Raw genomic sequence first — 27,455 nt, 5'->3', positions numbered from 1 at the left:
TTCATCTGATGTGGGTCTGATGGGCAGAGAAGGATGCGCACAGGTGAGAGCCACTGGCCTGAGGACTGATCCCACAGCACGAGGGTTTTTTTGCAAGCCATAATACCATTTTGAATCATAGTTCATCTTTTAAAATCCAAATGACAGAACATGCGCTTAACCTGACCTTCTCTGCAAGTGCTGCATACTGGAAATTAAATGCCAAAGGCTGGCTACCTGCTGCAGGACCCAATGGCTGCTCCCTGCACCGAGACCCCTGGGCACTGCTGCGGCCATAGGGCAGCTTGGTGGCTTCGTATGCAAGTTGGAGGCTGCCATGGGGCAGAAGGCCCAAGCAGGAGAGCAGAAAGGTGAGCCCCCAGGCAGGGGCTGGCCCGGAGTGCAGGTCTGTCACTGAGCAAAAGTACTGCCCCAGGCATACACGGTTCATTCACGCTTCTTGCAACTTTTTTTACTACTTTTTTACTAACCAACTTTTACTACCCTCTCTTCATCTTCTTGCACTGAAGCCCTAAGGCTTAATACACCCTTAATGTACTCTGACATGTCCCGAAACTTAATTTCCATCTGATTCTCCCAGATCCCAACCCGTCTGGAAGTCAGCGAGCCTTTCTTCGGCAGCAGGCTCACGCGATGTTTTCTTATGCCCACACCTACTTCTGCCTCACCTAACAGACGTCTTAGTCACTGCTGCTTGGCATCGCGCAAGCTGTGATTAATATTTCCTTCCTACACCAGTCATGCAGGCTGCGATTTTCATTTTGGCTTTTTGTTTTCCTCCTTCCCCCCTTCCCACTCCCGACAGAGGCGGAGAACAATTCCTGGAAAGGAAGACTTCTTTCCCCCGCATTGCACAAACATTCGTGCGCAACTTCGGGGAGGAGAGAGGGGACTTTTGAGAGCATATGGTTAGAAGCGTTTGGGGGTTTTCAGATGGTGAATGACCGATGAGGTCTCAAAGGGGTTTTATTTATAAATGATAGACTCCTGAGAGAGAAATAATTGCTGCTCTCCCAGGCGTAAAAAAGCAATTCACCTGACATAAAACCCAGGGATAAAATTAGCTTAATGAAAGTGAGATATGGCAACTGTATTAAGCTTTTTATTTTCTTTTTTCCTGAACGGTGAATCATTTTAATTTTGTTTTCCCGTCCTTTCTTGGAAAGAGAAAAAAAAAAAAAAAAGAAAAAGCAAAGTGCCTTGGGTCTGAAAGAACAGATGGTGCCCTGCTCAGCCCTCCGACCAACTCTGCAGCGTGCATTCCTTTACTCTGTCCTCTCAGATAACTGAGTTATACAGCACACGACCATCTGGTGTATGACACATCTTGTGTCCCCCAAACAATGCCCCGGCAAACCTCTTCAGGGGAGAGGTTAGTTTCTAGGGTAACAGCAGCATGTGCAGCTCCGCGCCTTATTGAGATTCAGGCCTCCTCACTTGTCCCTATTCTTCTCCTTCCTATTGTTGTCACTTGAGCTTTTGCTGCTTGGTTACTCAGAGACTGACAATATCCATGAGTATTTTGTCCCCAGCCCAGAAACTATTGTCTCCAAATTTTGTTTCATTATTTATGTTTTCAATGTCCAATGGTTGGCTGAAGCATCTGCTGTAGAGTGATAAGGCAAGTGCCTATTTAGGAGGATTGGGCTGCTGCCTGACAACAATGCTTTGAATTATTTAGGTTGTGGCTGGACAAGCCTTTGCAAAAGCCAGGATATCCATGAAGCGCTGAGGTGACTTTATTTATTTGTCTACTTCATTTTTTTTAGGTACTTGCATCTTTTAAGCCAGCTGAAAAAGCTTAAAGCCTTCATAGATAAAATAATTTCTTGAAGAAGTAGGTCTGCTCATTGACTGCAAGTCTCTGGATTTTTCCTTGCTAGGAACTATAAAAAAAGAAAAAAGAAAACCACTGGCTTTGCTTTGCTTTCCTTTCAGACTTCTAGGGGGGTTCTACTGAAGGGATTTTGTTTTTTGAGTGCTGATATTCTCTGCTTATTTAAGGAGCCAAAGTCTGGGCTGTAACCATGATCAAGCATAGGAATTATGCATAGTACCCTGAAATTCAGCTCTAGCACTGTAATTCAGAAAGTTTCATCAGCAAACAGAAGTAGCAAATAGATGTCTTCTCCACCAATGAAAGATGCATGTCACTCAGAACCCTTTACTCTGTCACAGAACAGTCGGACTAGCAGTGCTAGGTAGTTGTAATTGCCACAAATTGCCAAAATCCCACAAAATTCTTCATGTATCTGCATGGAGTAGACTGCTCATTCAAAGAAACTGAAAATACTTGTTTAAAAACCTGTAAGATGAAGCATGAGGTTTTAAAAAGTATTAAAACACGCAATTAAGGCAATGTCAGTGACCTCTAAGCACAGATATGCTGAACATCAAGCCCAAGTGCTTTCGTCAGCCAAGGTATGAGTAAGTTCTAAAAGATATTGCATCCTATCTCTCAGGTGAAGGTCAAATATTAGAAAGCCATTAATAACAGTTAAGAGGGCTTTTGTGTATATGTATCAAATACTAACAGCATCTATATCCTTCAAAACATCATGGTAAGTTTGTAATAATGTCAAATCTGATTCAATATTTTCAGTCATTCATAGCAGACTGGAGATTATACTTTTGAAGTGACACTTGTAAAATGAATATATGACCTAAAGACAATGTTTTGAAAGATTTGCCTAACACATTTCAGATCTACCACTGGGATAAGCAGAAATAGGGTGTGTGGTTTTCTCAACAGGAATCCACTCCTGACACCTTGTTTGGTAGACCTCTGAGCTGGTGGCAGAAAATCACAATGAGAGGTAACCCTGAGCAGCACTGCCAAAGGAGGGGATTTTGGTCAGAGCATAACAGAGGGGAAAAAAAAAATCTACCTAGTTTGGAAGTCTGCACGTTCTCTGGTGAATATAAAGGCAATATCTAAAGGGAATTTCACTTCTCTTTAAGCAAAAGCTATAGCTCCAGAGAAGAGGAGGTCTTGCAGGGAAAGGTACTGCTTTGCAAGGTCTGGGTAGTCCTGGAGTGTATAATGATGGGCTGTCAGGATCGCGAAACCCAGAGGATTGTGTATGTCACACAAGGTGCTTTTCCCGTATTAATTTCTAGGATCTTTTTACAGGGAAGGTGAAGTAAAGTGAAGTAATGTTTCCTATGAAAAACTGACTAATTCTTCCTCTCTCCCCACTCTCCACTCAAAGGGGGCTGGGTAGTAAACCCCACCAGATGTAGTTTTTGCCACAAGCTGTCTTCCTGTCCTGAGGACCGCAGATCTGACTAGCAAGCTGCAGCCCTGAGCTCCCTCTGCATTTCTTCAGTATGTGAAAACAACTGAAAGTGAACCTGAGCTGGCAGTCCTTCCTGAAAAAGGTGTTCCTGGTCTGAGAAGAGGAGAGGTATTTCTTTAGGAATTGTGGAAGCAGGGTGCAGTACCAAGACTTCATCTGGAATGCTGTGTAGTGGTCTGGTTACTTGAGCTGGAGCAATCTGTTTCTGAAAGCAGAATGGAGCCAAAGGAAGGTAACCAGAGCAGTCAGGTGACTTGAGAGCCTGTATTAGGAGTTTCTCTGTCTAGCCTGGCAAAGCAAAAGGTTAAGGTTGCTCTCCGTAAGAACATACAGGAAGAAGTGCTATTTCACCTGCAGGACAATGCTACCACAAGACAAATATGTACATCACCCATGAATATATTCACAAAGGTTTCTAACCATCAGAGAAGAGGCATTGTGCAACATCACCCTAGTGTAAATGCTGGGGGCCAAAATGCCGTGCCAGCTGTAAGATGTCACTTCTTTAATCTGTGATTGCCTGCAAAGGCAGGGAATTTTTCTGCTTGACTCAAGACATCCTGCAGCTCCTGGTTGCATGGGTTTTAAGGGCCGAAGAGCCCATTAGACTGGCTGGCTTGAACTTCTGTATGACGCAGGCCGTAGATCTCACCCAGTAACTCTCCCCTGAGCCAAGCAATTTGTCTGACTTAGGCATTATCTTACAAAAAGTCATTCAGTCTTGGCATGAAGACACCAGGATCCACTCCTTTCCCTGAAGTTTGTTATAGCCTTAATTCCTCCGCTATTAAAATGGCAAACTTTTCTTTTTTGGGTTCACCCAAACTTGTTCACCAGTATCTTTGATTCTTATTAGGTTTTCCATGGACAAATAACAAGCCTTCTACAGTAGGAAATGATCTTGCCCTAACCAAGGCTGCAATAAGCCTGGTTGTGAGAGAAGACAAGGGTAATACATGAACTGATCCAGCAAAGTTGAAGTTTTCAGTCATTCCTTCTATGCTGTTCCTTCCATTTTTAGTCATCCTCCTGATGCTGTACCTTTATATTTTAGAACCTTGTTTGAAAGTGATAAAATTACCTCAGTGCTGTGTTGCAGCAGAATCACAGATTTGCGATTTCATGCAGTTTAGTGGTAAGGTTTTGTGACCTTCAGATATTCTTCTTGTGCATTGTGTGAGCAGAGGAAAGGGATAGACAGAGAGGGAGAAACCGCGCCACCTTCAGAGAAGCCAGCTGCCCAGGGTATCTGCAGGCAGTGAACAGAGGAGCCCAGCTACCACAGTCAGTCCTCACATACAGCATCACCAAGTGTATTCAAAACTATTTTTTAAATGGCTAGGAAAGGAAAATAAAGGAAATGCAGGACAGTAAGGCACACAGTTTGGCTCCTGAATGAGAATGTATGTCTCTACATCTCTGAAGAAAAATAAAATGGGAGCTCTGCTTTCTTTTTTTGACTGGCGTTGATTTGTAAAGTTTTGCTTTTTTGAGTTCCTGCCCTGTTTTAGTGGCTGAGGCTGGCATAAGCTTCATCATCTGAGAAAACAAGGAGTGTGGATGATGGATGGATGGAAGGAAGGAAGGAAGGAAAGAAGGAAGGAAGGAAGGAAGGAAGGAAGGAAGGGTGTGCCTGTAGCATCCAGAAGGACGGTTAACTCTTTCTCTCTCTCTCTCTCTCTCTCTCTCTATATATATATATATATATATATATATATATATTGTTTGTCATTGTTTAAAGAAATGTGAAGCCAAACAGGCAGAAGCAGAAGTGGCACCTGCAGTATGGAAAGGAATCACAGAACTCACTTTGTTTCTGGAAGAAACATTCTGGACCATGCTATTCTTCCTTTGTCCAGACCTCTGAGACCCAGATGAAGCCAACCAGTTGTTCACAGCATCTGCTTCTGTTGAGAGCACTGCAAATAGCTTCTCAGCAAAGAGATTTCTCTTTGGAAAGGATCACTGAACAGACAGAAAGACAAATTAAATTAGGAAGCATAAAGCAGAATGCCATGAGCAGAAGGCAAAAGGATACACTGACATTGGCGTGTGAATCAGATCGCTTGCAAAGAAGACAAGTGTACTTGTTTTTTTCAGGAATGTCTGAGTATTTTTATACTTTCAGGAAAAAATGATGGCACAGTCTGTTTAGAGGCAATGGGAAGGAAAAAGCAAAACAAAACAAGTGGGGCCATGAGACATGGTGCGATTTGCATCTAAATACGTTTTAGCGATAAGAACATGTTCAGAGGAAAGCACAGTATTGCCAGTTCACGAGACTTACTTTCTGATATCTTTGTGGGAACCAAATGAATTGCAAAACATCTGCAAGGTCCAAAGTGTCAATTATGCCTTTATGTACATGGAGGAAATGTCACATGATTGAGGCAGTCATTGGACATGGTCAATTGTAAGTTTTTATCCTCTGCTTAGCCTTAAAGCCTCACTCAACAGTCCCCTTAGACAAAGGCACTGTCAGAGAGGGAGATGGATCAGTTTGGCCACTCATAGGAGTCGCTTATCAGCACAGAAAGTGTCCCCGGCCTCGGACAGCTCTGACATTTTGTTTGCATATCCTGCTTCGCTGGTGCTTCTAAATGTCTGCTTCAAGATCTGTGCATCAAGAAGTAGCCAGGCGAACAACTGAACACAAAGCCCAGACACCAGCTAGGATTTGGAAAAGTAACCACGCAAGCGAGTGGGTTTCACAACTTTCTCTCAGACCAGACCTACATTTTGTAGTCAGCTTTCTTCTCCAACTCACAAGTGACAAGCTTTTAAAAAAATGCCAGCTTCGCAGAAGCATCTTACAGGAATGTATAAAACTAAGTCATGCATCATTCAAGGATTGCAGGAGCTGCCAAACCAGAAGAATGGTTTTGAAAGGCCCATATGTGTAACTGTGAATGCCAAATATCTTCATTTTAATGGCTTGCGTGTTACAGTTTATATTGAGCACTTCGACAAGTCCCAACAATATTCCTTCCGGATTTGCAAACTTGCATTACTTCTCAAGGAAACTTTTAAATCCAGCAACATTTGTACTATACAATTTGTGCGTGTTTTACTGCAGTCAACATCTGCGGCCAAACAGCATCCCTAGTCTGTAAAACTGCACAGAAATGCCACTGGCACCATTTCCAGCTGCACTCTGGGCTGGGGTCCCATCTCCAGTTTCCACTATCTTTCATCACTCTCCAGCCAGTGCTAGCCGTGTGCCAGACTTCATGCTTGGGTCCTTCGAAGCCCATACGGATGCTATCAGGACCTGTGTGCAGCACTCTTCTGCAAGAAGGGGGCCCTGGGTGGAATTTTTGTGGCAGTTAATTATGGATGTTTCCAGAGAGAGCCATCAGAGGACGTTCCAAAATTTAGCAATTTCTCCAAAGCCCCCTCTCTAGGTTTGTGGAACAGAACTCCAGCAGCTTGAACAGCACGAGCCTCCGCACCGCCACAGCTGCAACCGGCGTCCTCTCATTCCTGCATTACACAACCCCTCATGCCAACTGCTGGCACTGGTGAGGGCTGTTGGGCTTGATATGGCCCCCTTCACATTAAGAGAGGCTTCAGCTGGGCTTGTGATTATTATTAGATGTAATTATTACAGTATTGCATCACCATGGATGCTCACGTAAAGTATGACATCTGCATATGTGTCTGGATTCACTTGGAGAGAGTGTCCCACCAGGTGCAATGCCATTGGCAAGATGCAAGCTGGGTAAGAAAATGAGCAGTAAATGGGAGAAAGGGAGAGGGACAGGGCGGAAAGTGTTTAATAACTAAAATTTTATGGCTATGTATGCTTCTGCTGCTGGACTGTGGTGTTATTGTCAGTGCTCACACTGTATAACGCAGCCAGAGTAAAATAACAGAAGTTAAACGATGTCATTTGCATGCAGTCTGCTCTGTCCTTCAGGTTTTTTTTTCTTCACTGAGTGGTCTCCATACCAGCCCTAGCATTCATACGCAGCTCATACTCAAGCTCACAGAAATCCTGATGCACAGCTTGGCCGCTGCCAAACCAAAACAAAAAAACAAAACAAAAAAGTCCAGGAAGCCTGCTGCAGAGCTCAAGACCAACTTGTCGCAGCGTAAACGGGGCCTTGATTACAGCACATCCGGAAACAGCAGCTCGCTCACGTGGAAACGGAGCCAAGCCAGGGCACTCACGTCAAAATAACCCTTTATAACAGCCGAAGTGGAAATATGGGTCACAACCCTTTAGGTGAACGATCCAAGCAGAGAGAGAAATGAGCAGAAAGCAAGACGTGCAGGAGGAGTGTCTGTCATTGTTTTGGAAAGCGTGCAGCCAAAACTGTAAATTGCGTTATATGCTAAAGATAAAATCTCTTCTGAATTGTGGAAGCCTTCGCATCTCTTTAACTCAGATTTCTATTTCTATGCATATATAGCTGTTGTCCTCCCACCACTGCCCACTTTGTGCCTCTCCCACTGCTGGGCTGCAGAGGATTTCCTGTCCTGCAGACCAAAGAGCTGGAAACTGTTTACACATGCACGTGCCCACGTGAAAACAAGGCAGTTAGGCGCTTGTTCTGCCTAAAATACCAGCAGAGTGCCTGGCTGTGATTAATATGGGGGGAAAAAAAAAAGGTATTAAAATTTCACTCTGGTTGTGTCTGGTTGTCATAACCAACAAGTCACGACAAGGTAACCCATCTGCGTAAATACAAAAACAACTGAAAAAAGGATGGGGTTTGCTCTGTTGTGAGACCAAAAGTTGCCTAGTAACCAAAATGAAGGTATGTATTTAAAGCTGTTGGATAAGCCTACCAATACAGGTATTCCAGGAAAGGATGAAGTGTGTTTCACAATTCCAGGAATGGAAGGGAGTTTTATGAAGTGAACAGACATGCATCACGTGCACAGCGAGATAAACCCACTGGACAGCTCTGCAGCGCAGCATGGATTTGGATGGCTTACGTCAGGCATGAATTTGGCTGCGCATTTTGTAGGGGGGCGCAGGGGAAGATCATTCCAGCAGTACAGTGCTTGAAGAGAAGATTCCTGGAAACCATTTTCAAGCTGAATTTTTGGGCAGCAGTTTCACTGTGCCAGCAAAGCCTTTGTAAGTAAGGGCTCTGCAAAGAGAACATTTAATACAGAGCAAAACCCCACAGCTGATGAGAGAGGTTGTGGGGAATCAGTAGTTACGGTGAACAAATCAGGCTCCAGCCTGCAACAATCTCACTGTATAAAAGCAGTAATTGCCAGGAGAGGTCAGGCTGCTGTCCTTCATCCACTGCCTCTGCAGCAGACAATGGCACATGTTTAGGAAAATAGCCATAGAAAACAAAGCAACAGACCTATCTGGAGAATAAGCTATCTGTAAGAATTTCTTATTTCTATGCTGGTTACAAGCAGCTTGTTATATGTGGATTTGTAAAATACATTCAGCAAAGGCTTACATAGAAGGCTGGGTCCCACCTATAATAAAATGTGTTGCCTTTTACCAAGCATATGGGAAAACACCAGACACTAGGACTATCCGATGATGGTTTCCTGTTCCTCTGGACTTATTTTGAGGGTATTGGTGGCTCTTACAGCTTTACTCTGCCTGAAAAGTCAGGATTGAAAGCTACTGAACATGTTGGTCATTCCTGTTAGATAACAACCAAATGGAAAGGACTGTTTCTCTTCCATCTCCCCTGTGCATCCACTAGAAGAGAAGCACACATTTGCTGGTCACACGTAAAATAAAAAGGTGCTTTCTGCTATCGTTGTAATGAGGATTCATCGAGATCACACGCGTGCACAGTTCCTCACAGCCTGTTTTACCTCCTGTTGAAAGTGATGAAGGTCTTGTAACTGGGTTCAGTGGGAGCTCAGCTGTGCTTAGTGCTCTTCTGATTACAAAAATGGTAGGATTATGGTTAATGTCTCCTTGGAAACTGGCCTGCCACACCAATTCACTGCTAGATATTATGCTACAGCTTGAAATGAATGGTATTTAGGCTATGAGCAGCAAAGATACAGATGTTTAAAATGGCAGCAGTGACATTACCTGTGATCCTATGATTATCTTGTGATTTGTTTCTAAGAGTCACAGCTTTTGAAGCCATTAGAATAGTTGAAAGTCTTAGTTTTTTGTTACAGAAAGTAGCTTATTAGCTCTGTTTTGGGAAAAAAAAAAAAAGAGAAAAAAAGCTGGGAAGTGTGATCAGATTGCAGAACATTTTGAAGGCCAGCAATAACTCTATCACGTGCACCTGGCACGTAATTGACTTCAGCTTGCAGCCTATGAGTGCTGCTGTGCCATTTGCTAGATTTGGGATGCTCACAGACGAGGTATGGCCAGCAATTTGAGAAAAGCAGCCTCGTGAATAAAGCTCTCTACCTGAGCCTCCGCTGGCCCTGCTTGCTTCGCTCTGAGAGGAGCCTTGGAAAAAGACCCTGTCCTAGGTGAATGACAATGCACTCAGATTCTCCCAAGGAAACTGAGGATGGAGGGACATCTGGCTAGGGTGTGGTGATGTCATTGTTTTAAACTTTCTGTATTTACCTATAGGGAGTCTGCAAACCAACTCATCAGTTTCTCTTTCTAATTAAGCAGGTAAGAGCTTAAAATGGTATTTTCCTTACATTATATTTCGGAGTTGTTAGCTAAGTAGATTTGTTCCTAGCTGAGAAACAGTCCTTGTACCAGGCAAAAATCACAAATGAAAAGCATCATGCTCTGAGCCCTCAAAGAAGCACTGCCATGCCTGACGTTACCAACAAGCGCACAGCTAGGTTTTAACCTGGTGTTCTGCGCAGGGGAACTGTGCTCTGAGCTGGTTGGCAGGCACACCAGTGTTACAAGCTACTACTGATGGTGAAATGCTGCGTGTGCTAGGAACAGTCTCAGCAGCTGCAGGGCTAAGGGTGGCCATCCCTCAGGAAGGAGACAAGCTGGGATCTGGCCAGTTCCCTGGCACATCCTCCTTCACAGTGCAGTCACTTGCTCCCCAGTCTCTCTGTTCACAACCTCTGTGCCTCTCCTCCTGGTTGGGCCTCCCCTTTCCTTTGAGACTGCTGCCTCTTCAACAGCTCCGTTCACTGCTATTTCATTTGCTTTCCTTTTTTCTCCATTTCCATATTTAGCAGCACAAAAACAACTTAAGTTTTCCATACCTAATCAGCAATGTTTCAATGTTTCAATGAACCTAGCCTGGACCCTCTTGAAGATGGATTTTTTGGCAAGAACAAAGTACCAGCCAACTGAAAACCAGGACTAGTTGAGAGAAACTCCATGAGGCACCCAAATTTTCTAGATGCTGCCACAATACTGCCCTTTATTTCTTCAATACCTTTATTAAGCCTTCCTTCTTTACATTCCTAGCATTGGCCTCACTAGTTTTCTGATATTTTTTAGATCTTCTATAGGCTTATTCAAGTAGTTTTTACCAGTGGTTCATTTCTGTCTCCCATTTAAATACTACTCCAATCCTTTTTTTTTTCCCCTGCACTTACAACTCTGAGATTCTGTATGTTTTGCTGCTTTTTTCTTTTACTAAAACTAAATACTCATCATAAAAATAGTACATTTTGATTTTGTATAGTGGTAGATTTTGCTCCTGGAACAACTCTGCCACCTCTCTTTGGCCAAATTACATGTACATCAACTCTTATTAATAAAACATTATCTAAAATGACATCTACAGTATTTAAAATCTATTCAAAAATCAAAATTGAAATGCTTTAATTTTACTATTACTTCCTGGCTTTTGTGTGTGTGGTTTTTTTTTTGTTGTTGTTGTTGTTTTTAAGCATTATACTCATTTTAAAATCACTTCAGGTGTTTTCTTTGTGCAATAAAACTAAAGCAGTACATGCTCAACTAAAAAAATCATCAAGGTTATTCATTATGTTCTCTTTGTTATCACTGGAGATTTAAACATGCCACATAATTGTGGCCAATTAAAACACTCACTGATTTCAATTCTAATTGCAGCAGTCTGGGCTTGGAGGAAGTTGAGATGGGTGGAACAGGTGGGATGACGACATGGGGAAAGATTTCAGTTTATTCTTACATGAAATAAATACATATTTTAGTGAAATAGAAATCAAACAAAGAAATCGAAGCTTCTAGCCCTACTGCATGGATAAGCATCTTAGGTATGAAGTGGGTCAGCATCCTTTCATTATTGCTTTCTTCAGCCTGATGATACAGATGAAACTCACAGTTCTGAAAATGCACCTGAGGTCTAGCTGGATGTTGCACAGAATTAATAAAATGAAAAAGTGACTCTGCAGTGCTGCCTTGAAAATACAATACTGGATACCAGCTGTTCCAGCAGTAGACAACTTGGTTGAAAAGTCCCACTGCTGTGAGAAGGGGAGCAGCTCAGACATCTGAATTTTCCCACTCTGGTATCATCTGCTATTCCCCTTTAGCATCTTGTAAGTGTTGCTAGCATTAGCTGTGCTGGGCCCAGCACTGATGTTGGAGGTGGATCTCACCAGGGTTGGACAAGTGCCTCCTCTACCCCTGGTGGGTAGTTCTGGTCCACGTGTTTCAGAAATTGACTTATTTGTTGTCATTTTTCAACTGATGATTTTTTCTATGCTGGAGATCAACAACATTTTTTCTTCTTGCTCCACTCTGCTTTTCCAGGTGGATGCTGTGCATGGAATGCCTGAATCCCAGACAGCCTCTGTGTGCGTGTTGTGGCGCAGATTTTGGAAGATGTTCCCCCCTCCTGCAAACCTGGGGCAGTGACCCCCATCCTGTCCCACCCTTGGGTGCTGCTCTTGCCCCCTTGGTGCTGAACTGGTGCCAGTGAGGATTTTGGTCCTTCCTGTGTCTGCTTTCGGTGGTGTACACCCCATGCTGTGCAGAGCATTTCTGGGGCAGTCTGGGGCAGCGCCGAGGGGCTCTGGTGCAGTGGAACCAGCAGAGGTAACACACATGACACAGTGCTGTTGTGGCGCTTTTCCCCACCGGCAGTGGTTTGGGTGGATTTGGGCAGTTTTGGGCAAATGAAGGAGTCAGATCTCTTCCCATTTCACAACCTGCTAGGTTTAGCCCTTCCTGCTGGCTTTAATCAGCACAAACACAAGTTTGCATCACTTCACGTTGCAATGTGATGTGGGCAGTTCCTATTGCAGGGCTGAAGCCTCCCCTTTGCACGAAGAAAAGGCTGGTTTCTGTACCTAGGCGTCCAGCACCCAGAAAGGACCAAGCGCTTTGTAGGCAGAGCCCACCCCAGAGCTGGTGCTCCAGGACCCCAGCCTCACAGGGTGGTGGGAAACCGCTCCACCTGCCCAGGGAGCCCCTGACCTGGGGGAGCCTGCAGGAGGAGGGAGACCTCCAGGCAGCAGCACAGGTAAGTGATGTGACATTGGGTTGTCCATTGTCCTTGATTATGTTCCTCACCCATCCTCATGCCTCATCTAATCTGCGGTACAACGGGGGGAAATGGCAATTCCAGATGCCCCTAAGCTCCTCTTAAAAGCTCTCCTCTGGCTGGTCCCTGCAAAGGACTGTGCTACCTGTGGGAGAGTTAGTAGTGGATGTCTACCACCTTGCCTCTGCTTTCAAGCTTCTACCAGCAAAAGCTCTAGAGCTGTCTAATATACTCTTGAGCAAATAACCAAGACAAGCAATAACAAAGATGATGGCAAAGGAAAAGAGCAGGTGTTGGAAGGGCCTGGATGTTTTTTGAAGAGGATTAAGATGAATCAAGCTTGGATCTGCAGAGACTTCCCCTTCCCACCCCCGACAAGCCCAAAACACTCCCTGCCCTGTGAGCACTTCCTGCTCACTACTTCTGTTTACGTAGTGCTTTCTCTGACCTCTCCAAGACTTTGCTTACAGCTGGCAGCTCTAAGGCTCTTCCCATTCCCATGCCTTCTCCACCTATATGCTTGTTCTGAATGTGGAGGATGGAGGGAAGAAGCACTTGGAAGACAGTAAAAGGAACAGTGTCCAAATGACAGAAGTCCCAAGGTGTTCATCAAGGTGGCAATAGCTTCTAACGTGGGAGCACAGATCTCTTCTGCCACTACTCACTTGTGAGCATCATCACATCAGATGAAGTTTAAGGGAAGTAATATGGAGGGGAAAGGAAGTCGCTTGTATTGTTTCTTCCCCTCCTGCCTACTCCTAGAAACCTGGGGTTCTTTGGAGGCTGACATGAGGCAAACCTGAAACAGGCTCATCCCGGAGGAGCCTGCAGTGGTATCCTGGGTTGGATCCTCCTGGTGCAGCTGAAGCACATTACATATCCAGCCAGGAATGGCTGGTGGTCCTGTCTGCACTCCCTGTTGTGGCTGGGGCCACCAGCATAAGAGGACTTGCAGCCCCAATGGAAACCTGTTCCAGCAAGCTGTGTGCATTAACCTCCTGCCCTGATTCACCAGAAAGGCAGCAAGATGCATTCTGGGACCTCTAGGCTGTACTATTGAAGCAGATGGGATGACTTCTGGGCCAACTCTAATCCACATTCTCCTCCTTTAGAGTTTGCCAGTGGATGGGGTTGGTTCAGGACACAAAGGGAGCAATTATTTACAGCAATGGACTTTTCAAGGCCAGGATACCGAAGCGGGCACCAAGGAAGGGCGTTCCATCGTGTCAGCAGCCTATGTTGGCATGGGTGCACCCCATCTGTGGAGCAGCAAAACTCAGTCTTGCTTGCACGGACCAAGAGCTTCAGCTGGTTCTGCCCATAGCTTGTTGCTTAACCCAGGTAAAGCAATGAACCACACAAACCCAGATATGGCATATGCACATGCACAGATATATACATAAACATGTAACATCTTTGTACCAACATAATCAAAATAGACTCTTGTGTATGTTTGAGTGCTTCTGCTTTGGTTATTATCCAACCAAACATCTTTGCTGGAAAACTTCCCAGGTTTTATTTTATTTTGCTATAGAGGAGACAGCTTTACCTCTGCCTAAGTTTCCAAATATCTCCTGTGTCAGCTTTACCTTACCTCCTTGTGAAGATCCCAGTGTTTAACAGGATGCAGGAATTTGTCATTCTGTCTGTAATGCCTTCAAGACACACAGTCTGCTGTAGGCTACAGTACAGACTGGCACCTTACCTAAGAGATGGGTCTGTAACACCTGAGAGAGCTTTCTTTGTCTTGATGCTGGCATGTTTTGGTTTGGTTTTTAATCCTATTCATATCTGACGTGAGTTCTGCTAATGGCTGCAGCTCTCAGATCCTTGTTTGATAACAGGTTTTGAAGTGGTTGTTGCTCGTACATCAAGCGTGAGGGCAGAGGGAGGAGCTGAGCCATTGCCTTAGTTAGGCGCCCGCTTGGCCAGGCGTGGCTGCTGTGTTGTTCAATAACTCTTACCATGTCTTTTCCAATTGCTACATACTTTTTAACCCGTTCCTTCAGAGCACTTTTCCACAAAGCCAGATCTTTATTTTCAGGAATCCCATCGTGTGCCTGGGCTGTAGCACCTAGCTTTTCCCCTCCCTCTGAAAGATAAACCTCATCCCCACCACCTAACAAAGCCCCTTGGTGGGAAACCACAAAAAGAGTCATGGGTGGCAAATGCAAGGTCAGGATGTGAAGTCGGATGGTGTGCCAGATGCCCAACCGGGACGCAGCCAGGTGCGAAGTGCTCTTACCGTATGGAAAGCACTGTCTGCTCTGCTCCTGCTCCATTCCTGTTCCGCTCCTGCTCCACCCGATGCATGGGCAGGAGCTGTGGGAGCTGGCCCCAGGCATCGCAGGAGGGGATGGATGGCGGCTGCTGCTGCTCATGGCTTCGAGAGCGGCACAGAAAGGACCTAAGAAAGAAGGCGGAGGGGGGAGGAAAAAAAAAAAGAGCTTATGCTTGGATGTCTAGGGCCATCTGCCACCACAAAAAGTACAATACTGGATTCTTGAAATGTAAAAATAGATCTCAAAAGAGACATGTTTTAATGAACTGAGCACAAAGAAACATGGTCGAAATAAACTGCAAACAGAAGCAAGGTTCAAGGATCTGTTTGTTAAATGAACACCCAAAGCCAGAATATGTTTTTAGTGCTGGAGAATGCTGGCTGGCTGGTTTCGGCTGCAGCCTGCGCTCTCTTTGGGATGCATGTGGGAGCAGGAGCCGGTGAATGGCGGCCCTTGTTTGTCCTCTCTTGAGGAATCTAATTATGTATCAATTGATTTCAAAGCCCACAACAGTAACTCTCTAGCAAACACTCGCTCCGAGACATTGTTCTGATTTTCGCCTGGTCATAATTTATTCACCTCCGGTTTCAGGGAGGTGGCAGTCCCCTCCCGACCCTCCCTTATCCACCGCCCCCTCTCCTTGCGGCTCACCCAGCAACAACCCCCCCCCCCCCCCGGGGGGGGTCCGAAACACCACACGGCCGGGGGGCTGCCAGCGATCACCTGGCGCTGGAGGACGCCGCCTCCGCGCCCCCTCCCCAAGCTCCTGCCGCTCCCCCAGCTGCCGGGGGTCCCCTCACGCACCGTGCGTGTGCCCCGCGTCCTCCCCGGCCCCTCACGGGGGGCAGGGCCCCGCGGAACCAGGCGGTGGGGGTCCCCCCTCCGTCCCACCCCCGTCCCCTCACCGCCGGCCACGAGCCTCCTGTCAGCGCCCTCCCGTCAGGCAGCGCCCGCCGGCGGGAGCGGCCGCGAGCCCCGGGGAGCGGCACGGGGGGGGCGGGGGGCGCGCGCCTCTTCCCGCGCGCGGGCGCGACCCCCGCGCCCCTGCCCGCGCGCGGGACCGTGCACACCTGCGCGGAGGTGCGCGGGCAGAAACGCGCGCCGTTGTTGTTTTTTTTTTTTCTTTTTCTTTTTTTTTTTTTTTTGCAGAAGCAACTCCAGGAGCAAACGCGCGCACACGCATGTATGATTGCATTTACAGATGCGCATGCACGCGCGCATATATGCATGCTCAAATATGTACGCGCAAATGCATGCACAAACGCGCGCAAATGCATGCGTACGCATACACGCGCACAAACACACACACGCACGCACAAACATACACAAAGACACGTACACGCACAGTCATGCATGCACAAATACATGCACAAGCACGCACATACACACACGCACAAGCACACACATGTACGCAGCCGTGCACATGCCCCCCCCCCCCCCCGTCCCCCCCCAGCAGTCCCCTCCGGCTCTGCACAGCCCCGGCGCTGTCCCCCCCGTACCTGCCGGTGGCCGGGGGCTGCAGCTGAGCCCACGCAGCGGGCGGGTTACAATGGGGCTGGCCCCGGGGGGAGCCTCATAAAAGGAACACGTTTCAGCTACAAGCTTCCCCCAGCTGGCCCCCGACTTCACTCCTCGTTCCCTCTATGGAGAAGGGATGGGGGGGTGAACTAGTGTTTGTTTGTTTGTTTTTTTTTTTTTTTTTTCGGGCCCAACCCGAAATCCTCTAGCTTCCCCAGTTTAAAGGGAAGAGTCCCGGGGGGGGATGACAAAAGCTCCAGCCCTGACAGTTTCCCATTGCATCTTGGCCCATTGCATCCTTGGTTATCCCTTTCCCCAAGAGAGAAAACCGATTAATTTTTGCAATACACCTTCAAACGACCCTATCCCCCCTCCCCCGGACTTCACTAAGCAGCATCTGGAAGCGAATCCATCCCCAAATGTGTGTGTCCCCTCCCCCGGCACAGCAGCGCTGGGGGCCGTGCCCCCCCAGCCGCTATTAAGCGCCTATTACAGCGGGGGGACACGGGCAAGGTGCGAGTTTAAATGCAGCCGCCCCCCCCCCCCCCCCCCCCCCCCAAACGCAGACAATTTTGATGAGTGGGTTTTTGTCCGGATGGTTTGTAATGGTGCCTGTTTTGGGGTGTCCCGGGGGGTCCGGGAAGCTTTAATTCGCTCACAAAGGCTCATTTGCAGGTCAATGCCATGGCACACTCGCCTCTCCCCTTTGCCTAAATCTCCTTTTGTTCCCCATCGCCTGCTCCTCATGCCAGATGGCCGCGGAAAATGCTAATTTTCTCTCCCTCTCTCCTTTTTTTTTTTTTTTTTTTTTTTTGCATTTAATTGCGGCCCTTTGCAGATGGGGGCCGCGGAGTGTGTGCTTCATTCAAATGAGGTTTGCTTTTTGGTTTCCAGGCACGTTTCTAAAAGTCCGATCCGAGTCAGGCAGGGATTAGTTTGACAGGGAAGTGATCAAATTAAAATCCCTGCCTGAGCTCGGCTTCCCCGCTCCCTCCCTTCGCAGCCGTTCTCCATCCTGCCAGCCAAAAATGGGAAAATTTTGAAAAAAATGGGGGAAGAAAGGGCAAAGCCTTCTTCTCCTTGAGTGATTTGGGGTGAAATCAGCCCAAATCCAGGCAGGAAAATCAGTCTTCCTGGGGAGATGGGAAAATGAGCTTTCCTCGCCATGAGTAGGTTGGTAAAGCTGGATTGGGGCTGAAAATCATAGGATTGGTCACATTGGAAAAGCCCTTAAAGATCATCGAGTCCAAGTGTCCACCTGACCCGAGTGCCACCACTAAGCCGTGTCCCTTAGCACCCACTCTTTTGGGATTTTCCTCCCCAAAACCCAGTGTTGATGTGGATGGGATGCGGGTGCCACTGGTGGCCTGGTGACTGAGAGGGCACTGGGCAGGACAGGACCAGGACCGGACACAGCAGCCCCCCCACGCCTGCAGGGGAAGAGGGAGGTGTATGTTAAGACATATTAGGGTTATAAAAGTCTTAAAAGCTGCTTGACAGTACAGAGAGACAAACTTATTGCACAGATTATCATTTTGTGCTCATTCACAGGTCTACACTTTATTTTTTCTTTATGGTTAGTTTGTTAGAGCAAGATGCTAACTGTTCCCTTGCTGACTTCGAAGCAAATTAGCTGACTGCTTTGCCTTAATTACCCTTGCTTATCTGGCTTAATTAAAGCCAGCCCACAAATGCTGACCCAGGTGTTCCATGTGCTGGCAAACTGCAGGCACCTGGAGCTGCTCTGGAGCAAGGGGCTGCTCTCAGGTATTATAAATATATAAATATGTGTGTATGCACACACTCAGGCTTTTTAAGTTTTTGAGTTTTGGATAATATATATAGTGGGTTTTTTGGTGCTTAAGAAAAATACCTGTTAAACCAAGGATTACCCATTGTGATTTACTTGTTCCTTAAGAGAGAGACTTCAGGCATCAGCTCTGGGACTGTGGGGTGAGAAGGAGCTCTGTGATGCCTTTTTTACCAGGTAGAATCTGAGTAAGGATCTGAGTAACTGTGTGTGTGTGCACAGATCTCTTTTTGCCTCTGTCACTGCTGGGGAATCGCAGCTCCGGACTGACCTGAGCTGGTGTAAGTGAACAACTGCATTGCACTGGGTGTTGGTGCTTGACAACTCGTGGTGAGTAGGTGGAAACAGCCATTCCCCTTGGGATGACTAGCAAAAAATAAAAGCACGTTTACTGTGGACAAAGACTTAACCCTAGTATCCCTTAGATCTTTAGTAATTATTTCTCTCTCCCGATTTTTTTTTCCACCACTTTTAAATTCAAGTTGGGGAGGGGCAAATCCCATATATTCTGGCTTTCTGTTTAAGTTAGATTTGTTTCTCTAAGAATTCAAGAACATTTATTTGCTTAAAGGCTTGCCAGTAAAAAGGCCCCAGGTCTAATCCCCTTTCTGCTACACAGCACTGAAACTTAGGAAACTCTTTGCCTATTGACTTCTTCACGTGGAAACCGATCCGCTGAAAGCAAAAAGAAACCATTTCTTGGAGCGGGGGGAGAAAACCTCTGAAAGTCTGTTTTGAAGAAGTCGTTGTCCTTGGCCTGTGTAGTAGCAGCAGAAGCAAAGGCTTTTTGATCCTCAGATTTGTAAACTTGTAGACATAATAATGCCATTTCTCTAGTGTTAGCAGGTGTCCTGTCTGGAAGTTGCTGCCTCAGCCTCCAGCAGAGCTGGGAATTAGAAAATTGTCTGTCTTTCCTGAACCGTGAAGTGCTGCTCTTAAATAAAGGCCAGGTCAGATGTTAAAGGGACATTCTTGTCTTCTGAAGCCGAAATAATCTACAGTCACATCGAGAAATGAAGGCATCCTCCTCCCAAAATGGTCAACCTCTTTATCTCCCATTATATTCCGCAGGGTCAAGAAAAACTCTGTCCATGCGGATGTTTTGCAGTATTTTTCCTCAGCCTGTACTCATCCCGCCTCTGTACAGCTGAATTTTAGGGGAATAGAGTACCTGGGGAAAGTTTTATTCTTTTTTCTCTCTTTTTTTCCCCCATTATCCTTCCTGTGTCTCTGACAGAACAGTTCAGTGAATACAGATCAAGCTTCAAATATAAATTGTTTTCTCTCTCCTCATTAATAGATCTCAGATGAAGCCTTTTTTTTTTTCCCTTTTTTATTTGGTAAGATTAACAGGCTAAAGAGAATTTTGCAGCAAGTCCTCAAAAATCTTGCAGGTAGGAATAAAACACAATCCCCCTAGCACATCTTTTAATTTGCAGCTAATTCCCTCTGATAAGGTGCCTTTGCACTGTTTTATGGGTGTTTGGTAACAGTGGTTTTATGCAAGTTATTCCCAAATATCTCTCCGTATTGCCCCAAAGACGTGGTTGCTGCTGCCTGGAAGTGTTACACCAGACAGCAAGCACAAACTGCAGCTTTTATTTTATTCACACTGTAAAAAGGCTGCTTCTTGAAGTGCCCCAGCTTGGGAGCGATGCTGATAGGGAGAAGAGCTTCCTGCTTGCTGCCAGGGTTTGCCCCACTATGCACTGGAAGGGGGGCGTGAAATTTGGCAGAGGGGTGGGCTTTGTGTCAGGGACATGCCTTTTGCCACCCCCGTGCAAATTAAATACGTGTTTTTTCCCTCCAGTGCTGTCAAACCCTCCAATACTCAGTAACCTGCTGTGCTCCTTGGGCTCAGGCACCCAGCTGGGATTCAGATCTGGCTCTGCCATTGATTTTTGTGGGTGATTTGGGGAAAAATCACTTTATGGCTTTGTTTCAGATTCCAGACTATGGAAGAGAGCCAGTGCTCGCTGCTCACCCCAATGCTTGTAGGAGCTTTAAGGTGAGCATTGCTGGGTGCGTCCCTAGCTTTTGGCACACAAAGCCTAGACTTGCACTGCCACAGGCTTCACCAATAACATGCCTCCAGCACCATGCCTCCTGGATTCATTTTAACTGGTTGAAAGCATTTTAAACTGGCCAGACTGGTGGCATTGCTAAGGTCTGACATCAGGTGTAAAATGCAAAGCAGAAAATTCTGGCTGAAAGCTTCAAAAGGTTTGGTCTTGGCACAAAATATGGGCATCCCTCTTTGGAAGAATATGTATCCTGGCTTGTTTGGTTACTGAAACAAAAATGGGTTTAGCCTAAAGATGTGCGTGTGTGGGGGAAGACCCCCAGGAGTTCACAGACGATTTTGGTATTCCCTTTGGGAGAGAGCAAAACTTGCAAGCTGTTGCCCAAAGCTTTGGGGACCCACAGCCAGTGGATGGGATGCTGTGCAGCCCAAGCAGAGCTGAAGCCCTGCTAACTAGAGCCACCTTTGAAAACTTCTTGAATGAAAGTCCAAGGGAAAACAGGCTTTGCGAAACCAATTACCCCCGAGTGTATGAAAACAACTTAATTCATGCCCATTTTTTTCCAGAGTGAACTGCTGTAGGACTCGTTTCCCAGTGTGTCTCAAGCTGCCTAATGTGACCCAAGCAGGGGCTTCCCTGGGGTTTTTAATGTAAAAATGGGACTGGGTGGTGTTGGTGAATTTGTTGTGGGGGCCATTTTTGGGTTGATTTTTTTGTGTTCGAGATGAAAGGCTTGCATGTGTGTTGTCACAGAGTGGCACGCAGGCATGGCTGCACACTCCTGTCCCTCTTGTCCAGTAACACTCCAAAATATCTGGGATCAAAGCATCTTCCTTCTTGGAAAAACTTCTTTGCCTCACATCATGGCTGGGCACAGAAGAGCTCTGAGGGTGACTGTAGTGGAAAGGCTGGTGGGAGCCAGGGTCTGGCGTCACGGTTCTGCATATGCGTGATTTTGGGAAATCTTCCCAATCCCCACCTCAAGAGTCGGCGGGGATGGGGGGCAAGCTGTGGCAGAGTGAAAAGCCTTGTCAAAGCTCATGTAGTGATTTTTGAGTGTTAAAGACTGGAGGAAAAAAAAAAGGCATTGAATGTTTTTAGGTTCCTTTTCTTAGGTGGCACCTGAGAAATGCTCTGAGGTTTGTGCTGCAGAGCAGGGCTGAACTTTGAACGTGGCGTTTTCTGCCACATATGACACAAGAGGATGGGTGAGCGATGCGCAGGGCTGCAGGAAGGGAAACCAGGAACGGCGAGGACCAGGGAAGACCTTGGCTCTGCCCCCTTGTGTCTGTGCATGATGATAAAATCTTTTTAATTAAATGATCGCACTGAGTGCACAGGGTGAACAGTGCTCGCTTAATGAGCAGTTGCTCAGTTTGGCTTTTTCTCTCTGTTCAATGGACAGTGCTGGGTCTTATTAACTGTGCACTGTTCAAGCCCTGACCAAAGACATTAATAATTTCCCTGCTGGATTTATTTGGTTCAGCTCGCTGTAGTATTAGAGTGCTTTTCAAACATGAATGGATTAATATATAAGCCATGAGTGCTGTTATCTGTATTTAATGATGGGGAACCAACGAAAAGAGAGATGGAAGCTAATAATTGAGTGCTGGTCTGAGACGCTCCATAGCCAACCATTTCTAAGCACTCCTCTTCATCTAGCCAAAAACACATGCAGAGCCTAAACCAGCCTTAGCCCTGCTTCTGCTCCACCTGTATCCCCTTACCCCAACCCACATGCTGCACGGTGCTGTCCCTGCATCCCCACAGCTTGGGTTCCCATGACACCATGGGTGCAGATGTGAGGCTGCACGACTGCTGGCTGCCAATCTTCCTGGAGCAGAGGCTTGGCCATGCTGACAGGGGATAGGGCTCCAAAACTCTGTTTGTCCTGTGCCTATGAGTTAGAGCTACTTTTCCTCTCGTAGCCAGGCCCGTTTCAGGGGTTTTATGGCCTCTGCAGCTCTTCAAACTGCTTAGCATCTTCCTTTCTGCTCTGTTCACAAAGTGTTAACTAGAAAAACAGAATTATATCTTTGAATCTTACAAAGAGACTTTGGGATTGTGTTTGGGTCTGATTTGTTCCGAAAACATGTACAGAAGAACAGTTCTGAGGGGGTATGGGCTGTTGGCAGGGAGGCACGTATACACGTATACCTATATGCATGCACTACTTCTTTCTGGTTCTCTGCTTAAATATGGTCAATTCAATTTCTTCTCCCCACGTGTATACTCTGCTCAGATCTACTAAGCAAACACAACCAGTTGTAAGTTGTAAGCATTTAGTGGATCTATTTTATTTCTATACTCAAATGTAGGAAATTATGTTTTAAAAATGACCATTTTCCCCTGTCCTGTTACCTACACTTTGTGCTCATTAGAGACAAATATTTGCTCAAGAAGTGGAAAGCAGCTTTTTTGTTTATTCTAAGTGATAATAGAACAAGTTTTGGCCTGGAAAGAAAAGTCGTGGCTAGGCAGGAGAATGATTCCCAGCGTCAACCATATGTTGCATTCATCTAACTGAAGTGGCTTAATTACTGGTAGATGTTGCTGCACTCATAAAGATAGCGCTAAGCTTTCTGCCAAGGTTGTTTGCTTATAATTGCATTTCCTGGGGGCAAAGGGGGTCCAAAAGACTTTCTCCTGATGAGCTTCCCTTTCAGTCTTCTGCTTAGGTAGGCACCACGGGGTTTGCATCGGGAGATGCTTGCCTGAAACAAAGCTCTAGAGGTCTCGCAGCATTAAAGCTCCTGTCTTGGAAGTGCAGCAGCCGTTTCCCAAATGTGCAGCTCTCCTCCACGGGAGAGGGAGCAGTGGTTTGGGGTAGGTTATTCCTCTGAGAGCATAGCTGGCTTCAGCCTAGGATGGAAGCAGCTCAGATATTGACCTGTCTTTTTGTAGCTGCGATGAGCTGTAAGATCGCTCCTTCTAGACCCTTGATATCGTGCATCCTTTCCAAAAAATATTCCTGTCGTGAAATCCAAAGTGGGATTTGGGATTTCTCGCTGAGGGGTAAGCGGGCTGGCTGTAACAACGGGCAGCCTCCCTCTGTTTCTGCCTATGTATTCTCATGATAAAGGGCACTTTAAAGCCCTTCTGACAATGAATGAGTCCTAGTTAAATATTTCAAGAACTTCTTTACATGGTTTCCTCTGATGCATGTACTGTTGAGACATCTGTCTTCAGTACTAATAAAGTAGTCTAGATTTAAAATGAACTTCATTGGATTGCTTTGAAACTATAGGCACATATGGTTCATAATTAGCTGGATATCTCTTATAGTTAAATGATTTTTCCCCTCTCTCTCTCTCTCTGTCGCCCATTCGCATCAATAATAGAAGCAAACAAAGTTCCAATTGTTCCCTGTTGCGGGACATTATGTGCCTGAATAAATGGATGTTGGCTGTGTCTACATGGATTTGCCATATGGCTACAAAGGCCGAAAGAATAGGGGCAGTGTGCTTTGTGCTGGGGCGAGGCAGGCTGGGTGGAGCAGGGTGCGGGGTGGCCGCACACCTTCCTGCCCCGCATCCCGCGGGGCTGGGCTCGGGCACAGGAGCTCCTCGCCTGGCCCGACAGCCCCCTGCCCACTCTGCTGGGATGCTCCGGGGACACCTTGGCACAGCTCCTGCGGCCGAGGTATTTGGGAGCTCGGAGTGGGGATTTTGTCATTGCAGAAAGTCCTATTATGAGTGGGGGGGCTGGGACAATGGAGGTCCCAAAGGCACCTGCTTTCATGAAAGCGAGAGAAAAGCCCATAAATCCTGGAGGATCCAGCTGCCTCACTCCGGGTATTGTTGGCTTTCAGAAGTAAAGGGAAAAGCTATTTTTCTTTTCAAAGAGGGGGGAAAATCGTATTGAGGCAGCGGCCACTGATGCGGGCGCGTAAAATAATCCCGTTCTGATTAAGCGATCACGGAGCTGGAGGTAATCAATGTTACTTTTACAGCCTGGAGCGTTTTGCGGCCGTGACGGGGGGGCAGAGGCAAGCGCTGCAGGGGCCGGGGAGCGCCGATGCGGGTAAACCCTCGGCCGCCTTCTCCTGGCTGCCCCCCTCTCGCCCCCCCCCCCCCCCCCAGATCCGTGAAATAGCATCATCGCGCAGCTCCTAGGGCTTAAAAGGGACAAATCCAGCCAGCCACTCCCCTCCTCCGCTCTCCAGCACCACCTGTGGCCAGGATTGGGCCCCCTGCAGGTGGCTGCCCCCCCCACCTCCCCAGCACAGGCTCAGGGCGTGTGCCCGGGGTGCCCCCTGTGAGCTGCACAGGGGTGCGTGGCTGTGCCAGCACTGGGTGCTGTACTCATGTATTTTGCCTCGTGGCTGTTCTGCTCCCCCCATTTATAGCTGGAATTGCAGGATTTTCCTCAAAATTAATGCTGGGCTTGGACCAGAAGGATGGGGAAGCTTTACCCTGCAGTAATGTAGGGTGGGGGCATGCAGGTTGCAAGGGTCCCCCCATACAGAGCCTGCTGAGGGGCTGTCCCCACCCCTCATTTGGGGCAGCCCCAAAGCCTGGAGGGGTCTTGGGCCCACCTTCGGCGAGAGGAGAAGGGAAAAAACAAAGCGTAGAAAGGCTGAATTTGGGGCTTCCATGGGTGTGTGTTCCCTACCTCACTTTAACTCCAGCAGCACTCACACACATGTGGTCACAAGCCACCAAGCCCTTTCCTCCAGCAACTGGGGGCAGCTTTGCACTGCACAGGGGGGTGTGGATGCAGCCACAGTGCATGGAGCAACACGGGCTTAGGCCTCAGTGATCACAGCCACCTCCCCAGCTCCCTGGGACATCTGCACAACACACACCAAGCAGCATTGCAAGGGTTTCCTGGATTTTTTTTATTATTATTATTTGAAGTTGTGGCATTATTTGCAATGGCAGTGGTACAAACCGGCTCAGGAACCATTGAAACAGATTTGTCTTCAAGTAAATTCTAAAAAATGTTTTGATTCATAACTACATCTTGCGAATGCAAAAAAAAAACTATAAAAATAAATTTACATTTTGTAAATAACAAAAGCAAATATAGTGCCCTTTGGCTTAACCAAAAGAAAAAAAAAGACTATTGGATGTCAATCAGTTATCCACATTTCTGACATAAATAGAAAATATAAGTTAGTATAACTCTTAAAAAACGTTTTTGTACAAATATACACTTGCTTTTTTCTTTTTTTCCTCCACCTTTTCCTTTTTTTTTTCTTGCACTGAGAGATCAGCAGAGATTAAACATTTCATATAAATGACTTTTAAAGCTTTACACTTCTGGCCAGTGTACTCACATTAGGCATAATACATTTCTATATAGAACGTAATACATTGCACAGTTGTACGGTAACACTGCTCCGTGCGCGGCCGGGCGCTGCGCCTGTGGCTCCGGCTCCGCTCCGGTTTCGCTCCGGCTCCGCTCCGGGGCCCGGGCCGGGCGGGGGGGCCCCGGTTGGCCGTGCCTGGGGGGGCGCCTCGCCCCCGGGGCTGCGCGCCTCTCCCGTGGGTGCCGTAGTGCAAAAATCTAGGGGGGGCGGGGAAAAAAAATAAAAAATTATGATGGGATACGTAAATTAATAGGAAGCCCCCTACCCGAGCATCATCCTCCCTCCGAGTGCTCCTCACCTGGCTCACCGGAGCCGCTTGCGGGGGGTCTGCTCAGCCGGCACGGCGGCGGGGGGGGACGCGCAGCCGGGGGGGCGCTCGGCCGCTGCCTTGGGCTGCGCCGGCCGTTTCCTCCTGGCGAAGAAATCTGGAGGGGGGGGACGACGAGAGAGGGGGCGTCAGCGAGGCGGAGAGGGTGCACGGGGGGGGGGGGCGAAAAGGGGGGGGAGGACCCAACTCCCCGCTCCCCCCGTCGGGGCACGCACCTGTGATGCGGGCGGCGGCGCCGCTCCGTCGGGCGGCGCGGCGGCGAGGAGCGGGGGGCGCGGCGCGGTTCTCCCGGCTCAGCCGCCCCCCCGGAGCCCCCTTGCCGGCGGCGGGGGGCGACGGTGCCGGGGGAGCCCGGCGTAGGGGGACCCGACGGCGCCCCACCTGCAGGGTCTCCCGGTAGAAAGCGGGCACGGCGCCGCCTTCCACCTCCTCCCAGCGCAGGCGGCCGGGCGCGGGGGGCAGCGGGGTGTCGGTGTGGAAGTTGTAGTCCCAGCGGCGTTGGTCGGCCTCGCCCATCTCCCGCAGGCGGCTCCGCAGCTCCCGGCCCAGCTCCTCGTGGTCCACCGGCCCGAAGAGGCTCCTGCAGACGGCGCTGCGGTCATGGCCGGCCAGCAGCGCCCGTCGGGCCGCCAGGCGCTCCAGGGCCGGGGGGCCGGAGAGATGCACGTCGGCCATGGGTGGGTGGAGGGGGGGGGTGCGTGGCTGGCTGGCTGCGTGAGGGCCCCCCGCCGCTCCTCCTCGCCGCCAGTCCCGTCGCGTCCCGCAGCCTTGCCTCCCCGCCTCTGAGCCCCTTCCCCCGGCCGCCCCGCTTTTAAACCCCGCTCCCCTCGAGGCCGAGCAAAACACCCATTAGCAGCACGGCGTTTCCCTGCCAGCAGCCCGCCGCGATTGGCGGCAGCCCCCCCGCCGCCCCCCCGGCCCCCGACGGCAGCCCTCCTGCCCGCGCCCTCCATTGGCTGCGCCGGGCAGCGCCGCTCCGCCGCCGGCCGCATTGGCCCGGCCCGGCCCGGCCCCGCCGCATCGGGCCGGGGGGGGCGGCCCCGGCGCTGGCCCGGCCCCGGGGGGGCGGCCGCGGAGCTCCCCGCCCGCCGCCGCCTTTGTCTGCCGCCGGCCGCAGCTCCGCCGACGCCTCCCCGGCGATTTTCGGGCTTGTTTTTATCCCCTCCCTCCCGCCTTGCCAGCCCGGAGGTGGGGTGTGTGTGTCTGTGGCATCATCGTTATGTTTTAGCCTTTTTACTTCTTTTTTTTTTTTTTTTTCCTTTTCCCCGAGGGGACGTTTTGCAGCATCCGTAGGGCGCGCGGGGGGAGGACAGCGGGACCGCTGCCGGCTCGGGGTTTTTATTACGCTGCTGCAAAACAAAGCGGGATGCTTGCAGATCTCAAAACAAGCTGAGGGCTATTTTTAAAAATAGGACTGCTCGGCTGCATGGAAGTAATAAGTCGCAGCCTCGCTGAATAGAAATACATGAAAACCACAGCATTTTCCTCTCCTAACTTTTAAACCCACATAATACATGTTTGTTCACTGCA

The 27,455-nt window shown here is 48.2% G+C and overlaps 1 protein-coding gene and 2 long non-coding RNA genes across 7 annotated transcripts in view; 1 reads left to right on the top strand and 2 right to left on the bottom strand.

The window, feature by feature from the left end:
- LOC310900617 overlaps nucleotides 1-16,953 on the bottom strand; it is a 108,710-nt gene extending 91,757 nt beyond the window's left edge. For 3 of the 4 annotated variants that reach the window (XR_014585272.1, XR_014585273.1, XR_014585274.1), the window contains exons 1-2: nucleotides 15,837-16,372; nucleotides 14,895-15,056 (exon numbers count right to left, since the gene is read on the bottom strand). This is a non-coding gene — a long non-coding RNA (uncharacterized lncRNA). Of the gene's footprint in view, nucleotides 1-14,894; nucleotides 15,057-15,836; nucleotides 16,373-16,430 lie in introns of those variants that run through there. The other variant, XR_014585271.1, reaches the window with a different exon arrangement.
- Nucleotides 16,954-17,031: 78 nt separating this feature from the next.
- LOC310900608 lies at nucleotides 17,032-22,095 on the top strand. 2 transcript variants are annotated; one of them, XR_014585265.1, is made up of 4 exons: nucleotides 17,032-18,402; nucleotides 18,482-18,540; nucleotides 20,205-20,267; nucleotides 20,850-22,095. It is a non-coding gene; the product is annotated as an uncharacterized lncRNA (long non-coding RNA). The 2 variants fall into 2 exon arrangements; XR_014585266.1 differs by having other exon boundaries at nucleotides 18,482-18,589.
- A 3,004-nt stretch (nucleotides 22,096-25,099) lies between these two features.
- On the bottom strand, nucleotides 25,100-26,920 carry CDKN1C (cyclin dependent kinase inhibitor 1C). The gene is made up of 3 exons (XM_083838805.1): nucleotides 26,141-26,920; nucleotides 25,896-26,022; nucleotides 25,100-25,794 (listed from the first exon to the last, which is right to left on the bottom strand). Exons 1-2 carry the CDS (start codon nucleotides 26,598-26,600, stop codon nucleotides 25,901-25,903), a joined length of 582 nt encoding a protein of 193 aa, XP_083694931.1. The 5' UTR covers nucleotides 26,601-26,920; the 3' UTR covers nucleotides 25,100-25,794; nucleotides 25,896-25,900.
- Between the last annotated feature and the right edge of the window lie 535 nt (nucleotides 26,921-27,455).

This window comes from Anser anser (assembly GCF_964211835.1).
Source record: "Anser anser genome assembly, chromosome: 5".
Taxonomy (NCBI): domain Eukaryota; kingdom Metazoa; phylum Chordata; class Aves; order Anseriformes; family Anatidae; genus Anser; species Anser anser.
This window is presented reverse-complemented; position numbering and strand designations above follow the sequence as displayed.

What these genes read in the sequence shown, in the direction of transcription:
- CDKN1C (XM_083838805.1), bottom strand. Translation starts at nt 26,600, where the DNA reads ATGGCCGACGTGCATCTCTCCGGCCCCCCGGCCCTGGAGCGCCTGGCG. An exon ending in CGCCGCCGCCCGCATCACAG is followed by an intron (nt 26,023 to 26,140) that starts GTGCGTGCCCCG and finishes CCCCCCCTCCAG; the next exon opens with ATTTCTTCGCCAGGAGGAAA.